Genomic DNA, 18,460 nt, shown 5'->3' with positions numbered 1-18,460 from the left:
CGACTTCTGAGGTTTCCAGCAAAGGCACTGCGGCTCCAACAGCCTCCTCATTGTTTAGCACAGAGACGCCAACGGCACCTCCAGTTACACAAGTCAGTGCTGGCACCGGTCAGATGGACAAGCCCTCAATCTCTCCCATCACTGATAAGACAGAACAAACTTCCATTGTCACTCCAGCAGATGAGGATGGCTCAGGTGATAAAACCCAAGACATGTTCACTCAGACCTCTTCTGTGACAAGTACATCTTCTTTCTATAGTACTGACGCACCAACAGCAAGGTCACCTGGAACCACAGAAAGCCTTGAAACAGACGAGACAAAAGTTCCATCACTTACAGGACAGACAACCATTTCTCCAATTTCTGATGAGACGCAATCAAGCTCAATTACAATGTCTCCAAGTATGGCCTCTGTTTCCTCATCCACTGTTAATGATATCGTGGAGGATGACATTAGCACTGAGCCTGCAATGGTGGAGTCTATGCCTTCCATCAGTGGATCGACTTTCAGCCCTGAAACAGCATCAGTCCTCTTTCCCACAAGTACTGAAGGCTCTGGAGAGGGCACTGTCTTTTGGACTGACGAATCACTCATCACAGCAACGTCTGTATCTTCAATGTTTAGTACAGAGTCCCCATCAGTCACAGGATCACCTAAAACTGAAACGAGTGAAACATCAAAACCCTCTTTTCCGACAGCTTCTTCACTCTTCAGTACTGAGAAACCAACCTCAGTGTCACCTGAAGCGCAAAAGACTGCAACCACAAGTCAGACTGAAAAATCATCAGTAACAGTAGAGGCAGGCTCAACCTGGCCAACAACAGATGAAGAGAGCTCAGGTGAACCGACTTCTGAGGTTTCCAGCAAAGGCACTGTGGCTCCAACAGCCTCCTCATTGTTTAGCACAGAGACGCCAACGGCACCTCCAGTTACACAAGTCAGTGCTGGCACCGGTCAGACGGACAAGCCCTCAATCTCTCCCATCACTGATAAGACAGAGCAAACTTCCATTGTCACTCCAGCAGATGAGGATGGCTCAGGTGATAAAACCCAAGACATGTTCACTCAGACCTCTTCTGTGACAAGTACATCTTCTTTCTATAGTACTGACGCACCAACAGCAAGGTCACCTGGAACCACAGAAAGCCTTGAAACAGACGAGACAAAAGTTCCATCACTTACAGGACAGACAACCATTTCTCCAATTTCTGATGAGACGCAATCAAGCTCAATTACAATGTCTCCAAGTATGGCCTCTGTTTCCTCATCCACTGTTAATGATATCGTGGAGGATGACATTAGCACTGAGCCTGCAATGGTGGAGTCTATGCCTTCCATCAGTGGATCGACTTTCAGCCCTGAAACAGCATCAGTCCTCTTTCCCACAAGTACTGAAGGCTCTGGAGAGGGCACTGTCTTTTGGACTGACGAATCACTCATCACAGCAACGTCTGTATCTTCAATGTTTAGTACAGAGTCCCCATCAGTCACAGGATCACCTAAAACTGAAACGAGTGAAACATCAAAACCCTCTTTTCCGACAGCTTCTTCACTCTTCAGTACTGAGAAACCAACCTCAGTGTCACCTGAAGCGCAAAAGACTGCAACCACAAGTCAGACTGAAAAATCATCAGTAACAGTAGAGGCAGGCTCAACCTGGCCAACAACAGATGAAGAGAGCTCAGGTGAACCGACTTCTGAGGTTTCCAGCAAAGGCACTGTGGCTCCAACAGCCTCCTCATTGTTTAGCACAGAGACGCCAACGGCACCTCCAGTTACACAAGTCAGTGCTGGCACCGGTCAGACGGACAAGCCCTCAATCTCTCCCATCACTGATAAGACAGAGCAAACTTCCATTGTCACTCCAGCAGATGAGGATGGCTCAGGTGATAAAACCCAAGACATGTTCACTCAGACCTCTTCTGTGACAAATACATCTTCTTTCTATAGTACTGACGCACCAACAGCAAGGTCACCTGGAACCACAGAAAGCCTTGAAACAGACGAGACAAAAGTTCCATCACTTACAGGACAGACAACCATTTCTCCAATTTCTGATGAGACGCAATCAAGCTCAATTACAATGTCTCCAAGTATGGCCTCTGTTTCCTCATCCACTGTTAATGATATCATGGAGGATGACATTAGCACTGAGCCTGCAATGGTGGAGTCTATGCCTTCCATCAGTGGATCGACTTTCAGCCCTGAAAGAGCATCAATCCTCTTTCCCACAAGTACTGAAGGCTCTGGAGAGGGCACTGTCTTTTGGACTGACGAATCACTCATCACAGCAACGTCTGTATCTTCAATGTTTAGTACAGAGTCCCCATCAGTCACAGGATCACCTAAAACTGAAACAAGTGAAACATCAAAACCCTCTTTTCCGACAGCTTCATCACTTTTCAGTACTGAGAAACCAACCTCAGTGTCACCTGAAGCACAAAAGACTGCAACCACAAGTCAGACTGAAAAATCATCAGTAACAGTAGAGGCAGGCTCAACCTGGCCAACAACAGATGAAGAGAGCTCAGGTGAACCGACTTCTGAGATTTCCAGCAAAGGCACTGCGGCTCCAACAGCCTCCTCATTGTTTAGCACAGAGACGCCAATGGCACCTCCAGTTACACAAGTCAGTGCTGGCACCGGTCAGACGGACAAGCCCTCAATCTCTCCCATCACTGATAAGACAGAACAAACTTCCATTGTCACTCCAGCAGATGAGGATGGCTCAGGTGATAAAACCCAAGACATGTTCACTCAGACCTCTTCTGTGACAAGTACATCTTCTTTCTATAGTACTGACGCACCAACAGCAAGGTCACCTGGAACCACAGAAAGCCTTGAAACAGACGAGACAAAAGTTCCATCACTTACAGGACAGACAACCATTTCTCCAATTTCTGATGAGACGCAATCAAGCTCAATTACAATGTCTCCAAGTATGGCCTCTGTTTCCTCATCCACTGTTAATGATATGGTGGAGGATGACATTAGCACTGAGCCTGCAATGGTGGAGTCTATGCCTTCCATCAGTGGATCGACTTTCAGCCCTGAAAGAGCATCAGTCCTCTTTCCCACAAGTACTGAAGGCTCTGGAGAGGGCACTGTCTTTTGGACTGACGAATCACTCATCACAGCAACGTCTGTATCTTCAATGTTTAGTACAGAGTCCCCATCAGTCACAGGATCACCTAAAACTGAAACAAGTGAAACATCAAAACCCTCTTTTCCGACAGCTTCATCACTCTTCAGTACTGAGAAACCAACCTCAGTGTCACCTGAAGCGCAAAAGACTGCAACCACAAGTCAGACTGAAAAATCATCAGTAACAGTAGAGGCAGGCTCAACCTGGCCAACAACAGATGAAGAGAGCTCAGGTGAACCGACTTCTGAGGTTTCCAGCAAAGGCACTGTGGCTCCAACAGCCTCCTCATTGTTTAGCACAGAGACGCCAACGGCACCTCCAGTTACACAAGTCAGTGCTGGCACCGGTCAGACGGACAAGCCCTCAATCTCTCCCATCACTGATAAGACAGAGCAAACTTCCATTGTCACTCCAGCAGATGAGGATGGCTCAGGTGATAAAACCCAAGACATGTTCACTCAGACCTCTTCTGTGACAAGTACATCTTCTTTCTATAGTACTGACGCACCAACAGCAAGGTCACCTGGAACCACAGAAAGCCTTGAAACAGACAAGACAAAAGTTCCATCACTTACAGGACAGACAACCATTTCTCCAATTTCTGATGAGACGCAATCAAGCTCAATTACAATCTCTCCAAGTATGGCCTCTGTTTCCTCATCCACTGTTAATGATATCGTGGAGGATGACATTAGCACTGAGCCTGCAATGGTGGAGTCTATGCCTTCCATCAGTGGATCGACTTTCAGCCCTGAAACAGCATCAGTCCTCTTTCTCACAAGTACTGAAGGCTCTGGAGAGGGCACTGTCTTTTGGACTGACGAATCACTCATCACAGCAACGTCTGTATCTTCAATGTTTAGTACAGAGTCCCCATCAGTCACAGGATCACCTAAAACTGAAATAAGTGAAACATCAAAACCCTCTTTTCCAACAGCTTCATCACTCTTCAGTACTGAGAAACCAACCTCAGTGTCACCTGAAGCGCAAAAGACTGCAACCACAAGTCAGACTGAAAAATCATCAGTAACAGTAGAGGCAGGCTCAACCTGGCCAACAACAGATGAAGAGAGCTCAGGTGAACCGACTTCTGAGGTTTCCAGCAAAGGCACTGCGGCTCCAACAGCCTCGTCATTGTTTAGCACAGAGACGCCAACGGCACCTCCAGTTACACAAGTCAGTGCTGGCACCGGTCAGACGGACAAGCCCTCAATCTCTCCCATCACTGATAAGACAGAACAAACTTCCATTGTCACTCCAGCAGATGAGGATGGCTCAGGTGATAAAACCCAAGACATGTTCACTCAGACCTCTTCTGTGACAAGTACATCTTCTTTCTATAGTACTGACGCACCAACAGCAAGGTCACCTGGAACCACAGAAAGCCTTGAAACAGACGAGACAAAAGTTCCATCACTTACAGGACAGACAACCATTTCTCCAATTTCTGATGAGACGCAATCAAGCTCAATTACAGTGTCTCCAAGTATGGCCTCTGTTTCCTCATCCACTGTTAATGATATCGTGGAGGATGACATTAGCACTGAGCCTGCAATGGTGGAGTCTATGCCTTCCATCAGTGGATCGACTTTCAGCCCTGAAACAGCATCAGTCCTCTTTCCCACAAGTACTGAAGGCTCTGGAGAGGGCACTGTCTTTTGGACTGACGAATCACTCATCACAGCAACGTCTGTATCTTCAATGTTTAGTACAGAGTCCCCATCAGTCACAGGATCACCTAAAACTGAAACAAGTGAAACATCAAAACCCTCTTTTCCAACAGCTTCATCATTCTTCAGTACTGAGAAACCAACCTCAGTGTCACCTGAAGCGCAAAAGACTGCAACCACAAGTCAGACTGAAAAATCATCAGTAACAGTAGAGGCAGGCTCAACCTGGCCAACAACAGATGAAGAGAGCTCAGGTGAACCGACTTCTGAGGTTTCTAGCAAAGGCACTGCGGCTCCAACAGCCTCCTCATTGTTTAGCACAGAGACGCCAACGGCACCTCCAGTTACACAAGTCAGTGCTGGCACCGGTCAGACGGACAAGCCCTCAATCTCTTCCATCACTGATAAGACAGAACAAACTTCCATTGTCACTCCAGCAGATGAGGATGGCTCAGGTGATAAAACCCAAGACATGTTCACTCAGACCTCTTCTGTGACAAGTACATCTTCTTTCTATAGTACTGACGCACCAACAGCAAGGTCACCTGGAACCACAGAAAGCCTTGAAACAGACGAGACAAAAGTTCCATCACTTACAGGACAGACAACCATTTCTCCAATTTCTGATGAGACGCAATCAAGCTCAATTACAATCTCTCCAAGTATGGCCTCTGTTTCCTCATCCACTGTTAATGATATTGTGGAGGATGACATTAGCACTGAGCCTGCAATGGTGGAGTCTATGCCTTCCATCAGTGGATCGACTTTCAGCCCTGAAACAGCATCAGTCCTCTTTCCCACAAGTACTGAAGGCTCTGGAGAGGGCACTGTCTTTTGGACTGACAAATCACTCATCACAGCAACGTCTGTATCTTCAATGTTTAGTACAGAGTCCCCATCAGTCACAGGATCACCTAAAACTGAAACAAGTGAAACATCAAAACCCTCTTTTACAACAGCTTCATCACTCTTCAGTACTGAGAAACCAACCTCAGTGTCACCTGAAGCGCAAAAGACTGCAACCACAAGTCAGACTGAAAAATCATCAGTAACAGTAGAGGCAGGCTCAACCTGGCCAACAACAGATGAAGAGAGCTCAGGTGAACCGACTTCTGAGGTTTCCAGCAAAGGCACTGCGGCTCCAACAGCCTCCTCATTGTTTAGCACAGAGATGCCAACGGCACCTCCAGTTACACAAGTCAGTGCTGGCACCGGTCAGACGGACAAGCCCTCAATCTCTTCCATCACTGATAAGACAGAACAAACTTCCATTGTCACTCCAGCAGATGAGGATGGCTCAGGTGATAAAACCCAAGACATGTTCACTCAGACCTCTTCTGTGACAAGTACATCTTCTTTCTATAGTACTGATGCACCAACAGCAAGGTCACCTGGAACCACAGAAAGCCTTGAAACAGACAAGACAAAAGTTCCATCACTTACAGGACAGACAACCATTTCTCCAATTTCTGATGAGACGCAATCAAGCTCAATTACAATGTCTCCAAGTATGGCCTCTGTTTCCTCATCCACTGTTAATGATATCGTGGAGGATGACATTAGCACTGAGCCTGCAATGGTGGAGTCTATGCCTTCCATCAGTGGATCGACTTTCAGCCCTGAAACAGCATCAGTCCTCTTTCCCACAAGTACTGAAGGCTCTGGAGAGGGCACTGTCTTTTGGACTGACGAATCACTCATCACAGCAACGTCTGTATCTTCAATGTTTAGTACAGAGTCCCCATCAGTCACAGGATCACCTAAAACTGAAACAAGTGAAACATCAAAACCCTCTTTTCCAACAGCTTCATCACTCTTCAGTACTGAGAAACCAACCTCAGTGTCACCTGAAGCGCAAAAGACTGCAACCACAAGTCAGACTGAAAAATCATCAGTAACAGTAGAGGCAGGCTCAACCTGGCCAACAACAGATGAAGAGAGCTCAGGTGAACCGACTTCTGAGGTTTCCAGCAAAGGCACTGCGGCTCCAACAGCCTCGTCATTGTTTAGCACAGAGACGCCAACGGCACCTCCAGTTACACAAGTCAGTGCTGGTACCGGTCAGACGGACAAGCCCTCAATCTCTCCCATCACTGATAAGACAGATCAAACTTCCATTGTCACTCCAGCAGATGAGGATGGCTCAGGTGATAAAACCCAAGACATGTTCACTCAGACCTCTTCTGTGACAAGTACATCTTCTTTCTATAGTACTGACGCACCAACAGCAAGGTCACCTGGAACCACAGAAAGCCTTGAAACAGACGAGACAAAAGTTCCATCACTTACAGGACAGACAACCATTTCTCCAATTTCTGATGAGACACAATCAAGCTCAATTACAGTGTCTCCAAGTATGGCCTCTGTTTCCTCATCCACTCTTAATGATATCGTGGAGGATGACATTAGCACTGAGCCTGCAATGGTGGAGTCTATGCCTTCCATCAGTGGATCGACTTTCAGCCCTGAAACAGCATCAGTCCTCTTTCCCACAAGTACTGAAGGCTCTGGAGAGGGCACTGTCTTTTGGACTGACAAATCACTCATCACAGCAACTTCTGTATCTTTAATGTTTAGTACAGAGTCCCCATCAGTCACAGGATCACCTAAAACTGAAACAAGTGAAACATCAAAACCCTCTTTTCCAACAGCTTCATCACTCTTCAGTACTGAGCAACCAACATTAGGTGATGAAACCCAAGACATGTTCACTCAGATTTCTTTTTTGTCTAGCACTGCAACTCCATTAATGATGACATCACATGAATCTGGAGCAAGTCTTACTTCAACCGATGCTTTTACTGCAGCTTCATCAATCTACAGTACTGAGAAAGGACCAGCATTGCCACCTACTGCCTCCAGCCAATCCCTAAGCAAATTGGCATTCTCTCCAGCAACGGGTCAAAGTCAGATAGCTGAGACTCGGAGCACATCACAGCCTGGTCTTGAATCAACCCCATCCTCAACCCAGGTTATGACTCATGAGTCTACAGATGCAACCCAAATCTCTACCACAATTATCACAGTGACAGCATCAGGGTCTGGAAGTGGGGATTCCAAGGAAGTAGAGTTTTCAGGAGATGCCACAGCTGCATACACAGATGAAACTCCCCTAACAACACCAACACCGGCAGAGCAACCCTCTGTGGAACAAACAACCATAGCAACAACCACATTTAGCCCATCTATTACATCCACATTTGTTGAGGAAGAAGGTTCCGGTGATAGAGATTTTTCAAGTGTCACAACAGGTCCCTACACACTAAGCACATCTCAACACATCGTCATCCCCAGGGTCACAATATTTACCTCAAAAGAAACCTCTACTTACATTGACATGGAGAACTCATCAGATGATTTTGATTCAAGTCCAGACGGATCTGGTGCAGAGTCATCCACTGAGACTACCACAATACCCCAGGATGAATTTTCTGTGACAACAGATGAGACTGAGATAGATGAGACTGCTGCAACCTCAGCTGACTCCAGTACACAGTTGACCAAGGAATTTATGTCATCAACCCGGTCTCCACACATGACAAGCACTGAGGTTTACATTACTGAGTCTGGAAGTGGGCTTACAGATGGCTCTGCAGATGGTGATGACAGTTCAGAGGTTGAATTTGTTGATGGGTCAACTACATTTGTACCGGTCACAAGTACACCTGTGATGTCCACTTCTCTTGCAGCTACAAAACCAATCACTTTGTCCTCCAGTGTTGTTGCTGTCACTGAGGAGAACTCCAGTGACCAAACAAATGAAGTGCCCACTGACAATGTTATCGCACAAAAACCTACTGGTACCGCAGCTTCTTCTCTTTATAGCACTGAGAAGCCAACATCTCCTGAAATGCACACTGGTAATGCTCCTTCCACAGATACAAGCCCAGTATATACAGAGGAATATGGTTCAAGTGACCTTACCACTGATGTCCTCACTAAAATGGATGCTACAGTGTCTTCAGTGTTCAGCACAGAGAAACCTAAAACAACAACAGCATTTCATGATAGAGAGATATCTGATATTCCAAAATCTGCTGTAACTGCAGCTTCTTCTCTCTACAGCACTGAGAAGCCAAACATAACAATAGCATATGCTGTCACATCTGCACAGCAAGTTAACACGATAATAGCTGCAACTGAAAAATCAACACCAAGCTCAGCCCTTACTTTGACAGAGGGAGAGAGAACTAGTGACCAAGCCACTGAGATGTTCACCTCAAAGCCATCGGTGATGGAGACCGTCACATTCAGAGAGGCAACAGGTGAAACTGAAACCTTTGTTTCAGTTACACCGACCTCTGATGAGCAAGTTTCCTCTCAGGATAGTGAAATTACTCAAGATACAGAAAGCCCCATCACTTTGCAAGCAACAGAGCCTCCTGTTGCTAGCACTGGCAAAAATGATGTAACTGAAGCTGAGCACATAACGGAATCCTCCTCCACAACTTTGTCCCACCACACAATTGGAGCTTCAGTTAGTGACCACGCTACAGTTGACCTCACCACAGTTAGCTCTAGCAGTGAACATAAGCAAGATGGATTCACATCGATGTCCACCCCCATTCCCTCCATTGTATATCATAGTGTTACAGACCAACAGGTCGTGATCATCACTCCCAGTAGTAGCCAAGCCAAAACTGACTTGGCTGAACAAACACCTACCATGGTCCTACATGCGTCAAAACCATCAACCACCATCATATTCACAGAGGGTGAAGATGAGCTGTTGTCTGCAGTTACAGACAGTATAAGGGAAGGTAGCCCCACTCTTGAGCTCATTGCCAAAGATGATACTATTATTGATGCAGATACTATCTCCATAGTTGCTTCTTCTTCATTTTACCCAACAATCCAGACAGAGGAGGTTGGAGGTGTCACAGCAGTTACAATGACACAAAAGGTTGAGGTAACAGAAGATTCAGAGGGTTCAGGGACTGATAGTGCCACCTTCCTTTCTCCTACACCAGTAACTATACATGCAACCTCAGCCATTGATTCATCATTAGCCGCAACATCCTCTCAATATTTAATTTCCACTTCAGAGCCATCGACTGTGGAAGATATTTCTCGTATGGAGACATCCAGTGAAGAGACAGTCCCATCCACACCCCAGGCTACCCCAGCTAGTACTCTGTCCACAAAGTCAAGCTCTGAAGAAACATATGATTTAACTACACCACATTCAGTTTTTACTGTTGAGACTCAGACCAAACCAGTTCCAGAGAAAATAATGGAGGATTTATCAGACGAGGACACTGATAATGTCAATGACTCTGTTGCTGAGATCGCCGCCTCCACATCTTTGCCCTCTAACCTTACCTTAACTGAAACAACAGAGATAAGCTCAGTCAGTCCAGTGTCCAGTGAGGAATATATGGTCAACACAGTTGAAAAAGAAACACTGAAACCGTCTGTGACTTCTGTGTCAGACATTATTGATATAGACATCTCAAGTGATCAGACTCAAGTGTCATCAGTGACAGCTAGACAAGTAACACTGTCAGTTACCCCACCTGATCATGGCACCGGCAAAACTGAAATAGCTGTATCAAGTGCTGCTTCCAGTCTCTATAGTACTAGAAAGCCAACTGTCACATCCTCTCCTGATGTTCTTGGGAAGAACAGATCAGATGATCAAAGTGTGACACAGACAGCTGCTCCTCTGTACAGTACAACAAAAATGGACCAAATGCTATCCACAACATTATCTCCTCTCTACAGCACTGATAAACTTTCAGTGGCAAGTAACACAGATGTTATTATGGAGGGCTCTGGGAATGAGATCTCAGATATCACAACTGCATCACCGAAGACAGTGACATCTGAGAGTGGAAAGACTGTAGCCACTCCAGTATCTTCTCTGTTCAGCACAGAAAAACCCTCCACTATCACTCAAGAGGAAGAAATTCAGACAAGAGTAATAACTCCAGAGGTAGAGAAAACATCATTGTCAGAAACAGTTTCATCCCCTACCAATGGAGCAACATCAACCCCAGCACATGAAGAGAGCATAAGGGACCACATCACTCCTATATCTGCAAACAAATCAATTTCTACACCCACAATGATTTCTCTACCAAGCACTTCAAAACCTGATGTGATAGTTAAGTTTGTCACCACCTTTGTCCCAGAACCAGATACAACACCATCTGAGGTGTCCTTCCAACAGGCCAGGTCTGAGATAACATTCACTCATCATCCCTACATTGACATCTCCTCTGAGAAAACTGTGTTGGCCACAACCAGCCCAATGTTGCCCAGTGAGGAGTCAGGCCAGCACTTTGAACCTACTGATGTGACTCCCCAGACTGGAATTGCAACCACGGCAGAAGATAAGACAGCTGAAGCACCAAGTCAAGCACCTATAAACAATGAAATTTCACATGATGCTGAAAGGAGCACAATCAAAGACAGTGAAGTCTTTATAACATCTACTGATGCTGCAATAACTTCAGGTCCTACAGATGAAGCATCAGTACCAACACAGCCTGATGTCATGGTCCAGTATGTTGCAACAGTTTCCCCTGTACAACTCCTAACAACTCCCCAGAAGACATTTGAACAAGCCAGGTCAGAGATCGCACTAACACATCGCCCTCCCTCTGATCTTTCTCCTGAGGATATTTCACTGACCACAACTCGCCCTGTGTTTGCAAGTCATGAAAATAACCAGACTACAGAATCAACAACTGTGCCTGCTGCCTCTTCTTACGTAGCTGAAGTTGAACCCACTATTGATCAGGTTTCAAGTGGTGCAACGACTGAACCATCTCATGATGATTTTTATGGAGATCCAGATGCCCCAGATTATGACGCCCCAGACCCCTTGCTTGAAGCACAAGCTCCACAAAACAATAACACTGCATCACAAACGGAAGCGGTAGTGTTCAGGACTATACCACCTATTGTCTCGCAAACATCTGAGAGTCATCCTGTGAGCAGTGCTAAAAGTGGCTCAGAAGAAAAGGCAACCAAGTCACCTGTAGTATCAGCAGCAGCTATCACTTTCTTGCCTTCTGCCTCAGCTCCTGTCAGTGCAGCATCCTCTTCTAGTTCTGAGAGTGGTTCACTCAGCAGCAGTAGCTCAGAAGAAAGTATGTCCACAGCAAGCACTGTTAGGCTGAATGGTGATGAGACTGAAAACACCACCTCTGTGCTTCTATCTGCCACAACTAAGTCACCCTCTGTCCTTAGCAATGGACCTGAAAATGGGTCCGTCAGCTCTGAGAGTGTGTCTGGAGAAATGATGACTACAACAGAACCAAAGATCAACAGTATGGAAGAACAGTCCCTGTCCCCAGATGAAATCCAGACTGTATTCAAGGTTGATGCTACCACAGCTTCAAAGATGGAGTCCACTGGTGTTGATAGCACCTCTGGGAAAGACGAAGTTGTGAGCAAAATTGAGGGCGATGTCTCTCCTTACACTGAAATACCCACAAGGACCCATATAGTGTTTACAACAACACAAGCTCAAGCACAAAGCTTGCCATTGTCAGTTGCATCTGAAGCCACCACTCCATCATCTTCCTTTTCTGAGGAGGATAACAAACTGGACAGTGACATAACTGCAACGCCCTCACTCACTGAAGGAGAATCACCACGAAGAGGGGAGGAAACAACGCTGCTACCTGACACAGGACACAATTTAGGGCACACCATCATTGGCGAGACTGTTGAAATTGAAGGTAAGTTTTTTTTTTTTTCAAATGGCTTTCGATGGAAGACAACAGAATGTGTAAACTGAGAATCTATTTCCATTAAAAAAAAACTTTTGTTTTGCTTTTTTCAATCTCTAAACAGAACTTCACTCATGTTCAGAGAACATTTGTCTGAATGGAGGCTCTTGCTTCAAGAGAGGCAGCATCCACACATGCAGCTGTGCTCCTGGTTATGGTGGTGAACGCTGTGAAACAGGTAGGATACTATGTAACAATATTTCTCTCATAGTATCTCACAGCCTTCAATTTAATCCAAGAAACGTCAAATAAATCCGAGATTTAAATGTAGTAGGGACAAGGATTTTTTATTTTTTTTTGTCATTCATTATGTTTGTTTCTTCTGTAGATATTGATGAATGCCAATCAAATCCTTGCCGCAATGGAGGTACATGTGTTGATGGGCTTGCTTTCTTCACATGTGTGTGCCTCCCAAGCTACTCTGGGCTGTATTGTGAGGAGGGTAAGTGTTTGGTTATTATCATGGATTCCTACCCTAACTTCTCTCTGAGTATTCCGATTCAGTTTAATAAAAACTTTCCATTTCATTAGTGTTGTAACTGGTTCCAAACATCCATCTAACCTGTCTAAACTCAGTTTAAATTATTTAAATGTTACATGATAGAATAAACAATTGCCGGTCTTGCATTTGATAATGTGTTTAGACACTGTAGTGTAATCACTCACCTGAGTCCCCGGGAAATAAATCAGAAAACAAAGAGTACTGCCTAAGGTTTCTCCCAGTCTTTAGCTGAGTCATGAACACCACATTTATCTCATCACCACAATCATTTTTTACAGTCTTTTTTTGTATTGCCTGAAGGTCCGTCCTGTCTGATAATACATCAATGACTTCATCCTTAAGCTTTAGTTTCAAAGTTCAGACAGTTGAAACATTTTCCATGTAACTTATTTTAGACATTCAGTTTTTAGTGTCACACTCCAATGCAGGTATGCTAGCCTCCAAGTCACTTTTTGATCATTCCATCCATACAGTTAGACTGGAAATAACACTGACATTCCTGAGTACTTAAACAAATTCATATACACAAGGAAGTTCTGGAAAAGTACTCCAAACTTCCTATTTCCTCATAAATTTACTTTTCCCAGTTGCAACCCACTTTCATCTCAAGTGTGTTGAACCCAGGGCATCATCCGCCTTGGCTGATTTCTCTTGACCAATGTCTACACCCTAAATTTTGTCAGGATCGCTCATCAGTGACTCACACCCAGATTGTGTATTCGGACACAGCTGCTGTCTTAGAAAGTGTTGCCAGGAGACAGGAAGAAAAAGTAACTTGAAGAGGAACAGCCCAGAGAGGGACTCTGCCTCTGTTTTTTTTTTCTCGGTTAATGTTTGGAAGCTGGATTGAAGAGACACATACAGAACAAACACTGTTGGTCGAGCAAAAAGTACCCATTTTAACACCTCACTTTAGACTTTAGCCCGAACCCAATTTAAATCACTCACCTCTCAAGTTTCTGGGTTTGACATAAAGTTGATCCGTTCACGACTGCAAAACTCATGATCTTGTCTGACTTTGAGTCGGAATCTTCATTAACTGATTTGATTTTGCGTGTATGAATACCTGTGAAGAAATCTGAGAAGAATAATCCTCTTCAGCACAATAATTAAATTTGTTAGAATAAATTGGCATTTAATTAAATTCCTTCCTGTTTTGTTGGCACATCGTTATCATGCTAATGTTAGAGGCTGTAGGGACTGATCCATCATTATGTTCCCCTTCCCTTGATTAGAGACGGTTGTCAGAGATAACAGAAGGCCTGCAGGGTCATTATTCTCAGGTGTTAGTACTGTAGATGCAGTAGATTAAATGATGTTATGAGGTTTGTCTTTTAAAAAGGTTAATGCATTTCATCTTTCATAATCTGCTGCAAGTTTTCCGTTTTTCAATTTTTCCTGTATACCTCATTCCCTCTTGCTTTCTGTCCCATCAGATACAGAAACATGTGACTATGGCTGGCATAAATTTCAGGGCCACTGCTACAAGTACTTCCCCCACAGAAGAAATTGGGACACAGCAGAGAGAGAATGTCGCATGCAGGGTGCTCATCTGACCAGCATCATCTCCCACGAGGAGCAACAGTTTGTCAACCGTAAGAAAAGCTCATAATTATAAATAATCAGTCATAAGTACAGGATTGTGTTGAAGTCCTACTTTATGAAATCTTCATGATAAGATTGAAGCTTCTTTAAAGCCACATCAGATGTACAGTAAATGCATTGCAATGATTCAGGCATAGTAAATTCCATTGCTATCTTTCTTTTCCTCTTGCACTTTCTGTAACTGAACAGTCCTAAAAAGGGCTCATGGCAACTGAGAGACGTAATTTGCTGTGTTTCATTCTACCCTGTATGCTAGGTCTTGGACAGGACTACCAGTGGATTGGCTTGAATGATAAGATGTTTGACAGTGACTTCCGCTGGACTGACGGCAGCCCTATGGTAAGATAGGTTGTTTTCTCACATATTTTTGTCTTAACAAACATGGCACAGAGACAGTGTAAATATTTGGAAAAAAAAGCCGATGGCAGATAGAGTCATCTAGGGAGAGCCGTTCTTTTCAGGGGCTGTGGTGACTTTCTCATGACGTACTCTCCTCTGCCTCATATTGCTACACCCTAATGGGTGACTGCTCTGGTAATAAATCTGATGTAGAAGATGCTGTAAGGCACAACTGAATCCTTTTAATCAGTGTGAGCCCAGTGCATTAAACCAATAGCTGCAACAACACAAAAAGACTGCTTTTTAATGTGAAAGGATAGGCAAGGAAGAAAAATGCACACTGTTGATAAAATTCAGTGTTTATAAAACAGCGCAAACAGTAAGTAGAGTGTGTTTGCTTTTGTTGTTGTAGCTGCTGAAGATGCCCCTCACTAGACAGGAAAGTGGCTAATTACTATGTGTATCCGTGTTGTACAGATTGATGTCCTCACTTCAAAGATAGACCTCCAGGACCAGAGATAAGGGAAACATAGAGACAGCCAGGGGGTTAAAAGATAAGCACAGGCCGCCTATGGAGACCCTTCCTCAGTTGAAAGATTGAGGGGTGATGAGGGTGTGAGTGACGCTGTGTAGAGGGGAGTTTGGCAGGCGTAGACAGGTATGGTCCCTCTTCAACCCCCACATTCATCAGAGGGCCCAGCCAGCAGGCAGCCACCCGGGGGAAGGGCCACCAGGCATTCAGACACACAGATGGACAGCACCTGTGCTTGAAGAAAAAAACTGGATAGAAGAAGACCAGGGGGTCTGGGTGGGTGGTCACCACTAATAGATATAAATATAATAAATAAAACTACTTTTCAACAAGTGTGAAGTATTTACACATGAAAAAACTAAAGAAAATTGATCAATATTGATCATAGTTGCGCTGAAACACCCAAGTTGGTGTATATTTGGCTTGTGTGTGTGTGCGTGTGGGTGTTCAAAGTTTGTTTGGTTATTTTGAGGAGGATGCAGGCCTGCTGTGCAGTTGATGGGTCACCCATTTGTTAACTTGAAGTGAGCTGCAAAGGAAGTCAGTGTGTGTTTGCTAACCATAATGACAGAGTAGCAGAGCCTCAGGGTATGATTGGAGGAGTGGGGGGCTCACAGCTTTGAAGACACCGTTTGAACCTAGAATGCGCTGAAAGACTGCAGGTAGCATTAATTCCTGGTTGAATGCCCCACAGCATTACAGCTGTGTGTATATTGTAATTAATGTGTCAATGTACATCGGACATTGTGTGTTTTTGTGTGTGGGTTCTTTTGCCTGCAGAATTACTCATATAATGATAGGCATGCAGACAGTGTGATGTAATGACATGACATAGTTTTCCATCATCACAAAGCCCTCTAGTCCAATACCTGTGGCATTTACTTGATGCTGATCATGTCTACCATATGAATGTGAGATTATTGATGCTCATTAATAGTCGTAATCAAAGTGCACTGGACAGTAATGTCTTTTAGAAACTTCTTAAAAAATCTTACCCACTATTATGTTTGCTCATTCTGTGGCTTAATGTGAGATTGTCAGTGTAGTAATGTAGCTGGCTGTTACCTCAATATAGTTTATATACCCATTTTGTAAATGTGTTGGTTTCTTTGCCTCGTGTTAGTCATACAGAGCCTGCAAGGGTCCCTCAGAGCTGAACTATGATGGGGTCTCCAATAGTTGAAGTTGGCTGCCAGTAATATACTGTTGCTCCCTCTTGTGGCCATTAATTAAAACACAGTGACAGAAAACTGCAGCCAAACAGCATGAATCTCTGTTTTTTGGTTACGTTCTGTAGAGGGAGACAAGTGATAACAATACATGTGCTGACCTTATTCTGTTGGTGTCTCCAGTGTGATGTCATGCACTTTATCAGGCAGACTAAACATGATAGATCACTATTAGTTCTAAAATAGGTTCTTATAAAATAGTAAAATATCTAAGTCTATATCTCTGTTAGGGTTAGAATTTGTACATTTTTTTGTTTTGTTTTTTTTCTTCAAAGAAAGGTACTCTAAAGAAGATCAAACCTATCATAACGTCTTACTCTTTATGCTTTGCTCTTATTTCAGCAATATGAAAACTGGAGGCCCAACCAGCCTGACAGCTTCTTCACTTCTGGCGAGGACTGTGTTGTGATGATATGGCACGAGGACGGCCAGTGGAATGATGTTCCATGCAACTACCACCTTACCTTCACCTGCAAGAAGGGAACAGGTACAAATACTGCTAAAATGAGCACAAATCATCTCTCACTTAACTGAATGCATGGATTTGGAAAGGAGAAGATACAAATTTCTGACTTCAACATTATTATTACTCTTTCATAGTGGCCTGTAGCCAGCCCCCTCTGGTGGAGAATGCACGTACCTTTGGTAAGAAGCGTGAGAGATACGAGATCAACTCATTGGTGAGGTACCAGTGCAGGACAGGCTTTATTCAGAGGCACGTCCCAACTATCCGTTGTCGAGGGAATGGACAATGGGATACCCCCAAAATTTCCTGTATGAATCGTAAGTACAGCAAGTATTGCTCTCAGTTGATACACATTGTTCTGTGTGTCTCCAACTGTATAGCACTCTGATAAACCATTTTCACTGTTTTAGAACTAATATGTGATTTTTCTCGGACAGCATCAGGCTATCAGAGGACCATCAGAAGACATCAACACAATAGTCTCTACAGCATCAACAACTTCAAGGGTTGGCCAGAGGAGCCCGTCCGCTTTCAGCATCCGCTCTACAGAGGAAGGAGAGACAGGACTGAACATAAGCGGAAGAGACAGTGAGCGCCACGTAAAGTGGCACAGCCTCCCCAAGACGAGAACACATGGCTGATGCTTGTGTGAAAAGAGGAAAAGGGTTCTCAAAGGAAAAGCACAAGAGAAAACTCATCAAAGAAACCAAGAGGATAAGATGCAGTTTTCTTGCATTTTGGATGACGATGGAATCTTATGAAGTGCCTTTTAAAGAGATGTTGATACATGACTTTTCTTATCAAGGGGCACTGTTGTATAACACTGCCAACATGGATAAAATAATTTCAGCTGGCTACTGGAAAAGCAAAAAGTACACTCATCATTCTTTTTTTTAAACAGCTGAAGATTTCTCTCTTGTCCTCAGCTTATCAAATAATACAGTCATGATCGCTGTCTAATACCTTTGTACACCGACTGTGCTATTTAAAATCACCACAAGTGTTCCTTATTCATAGAAAAAAAAGCCTGTTGTGAAATTATAGCGCTTATGTTATGTAAAGGAATCAATTATGTTGTCGTGCTGTTTTAAGCTGGACTTCATTTTAATGAGCATGCATGCATATGCATATATATTGAAGTCCTCAGATTTTTAAATGTGTTTATTCTATGTCAACAGATCCAAGTTTGGCTTCTCAGAATACAATGGAGGCAGTGAACCTTTATAAAG

At 44.1% G+C, this 18,460-nt stretch overlaps 1 protein-coding gene across 1 annotated transcript in view; it reads left to right on the top strand.

Moving 5' to 3' along the window:
- vcana (versican a) overlaps positions 1–17,823 on the top strand; it is a 42,233-nt gene extending 24,410 nt beyond the window's left edge. The window contains exons 6-12 of the mRNA XM_073465494.1: positions 12,623–12,736; positions 12,887–13,000; positions 14,497–14,655; positions 14,922–15,004; positions 17,108–17,252; positions 17,366–17,548; positions 17,669–17,823. Coding sequence (XP_073321595.1) covers positions 12,623–12,736; positions 12,887–13,000; positions 14,497–14,655; positions 14,922–15,004; positions 17,108–17,252; positions 17,366–17,548; positions 17,669–17,823 — 953 coding nt within the window. The remainder of the gene's footprint in view (positions 1–12,622; positions 12,737–12,886; positions 13,001–14,496; positions 14,656–14,921; positions 15,005–17,107; positions 17,253–17,365; positions 17,549–17,668) is intronic.
- The last annotated feature ends 637 nt before the right edge of the window (positions 17,824–18,460 follow it).

The sequence above is a fragment of the Pagrus major genome, chromosome 5 (assembly GCF_040436345.1).
Source record: "Pagrus major chromosome 5, Pma_NU_1.0".
In the NCBI taxonomy this organism is placed as follows: domain Eukaryota; kingdom Metazoa; phylum Chordata; class Actinopteri; order Spariformes; family Sparidae; genus Pagrus; species Pagrus major.
This window is presented reverse-complemented; position numbering and strand designations above follow the sequence as displayed.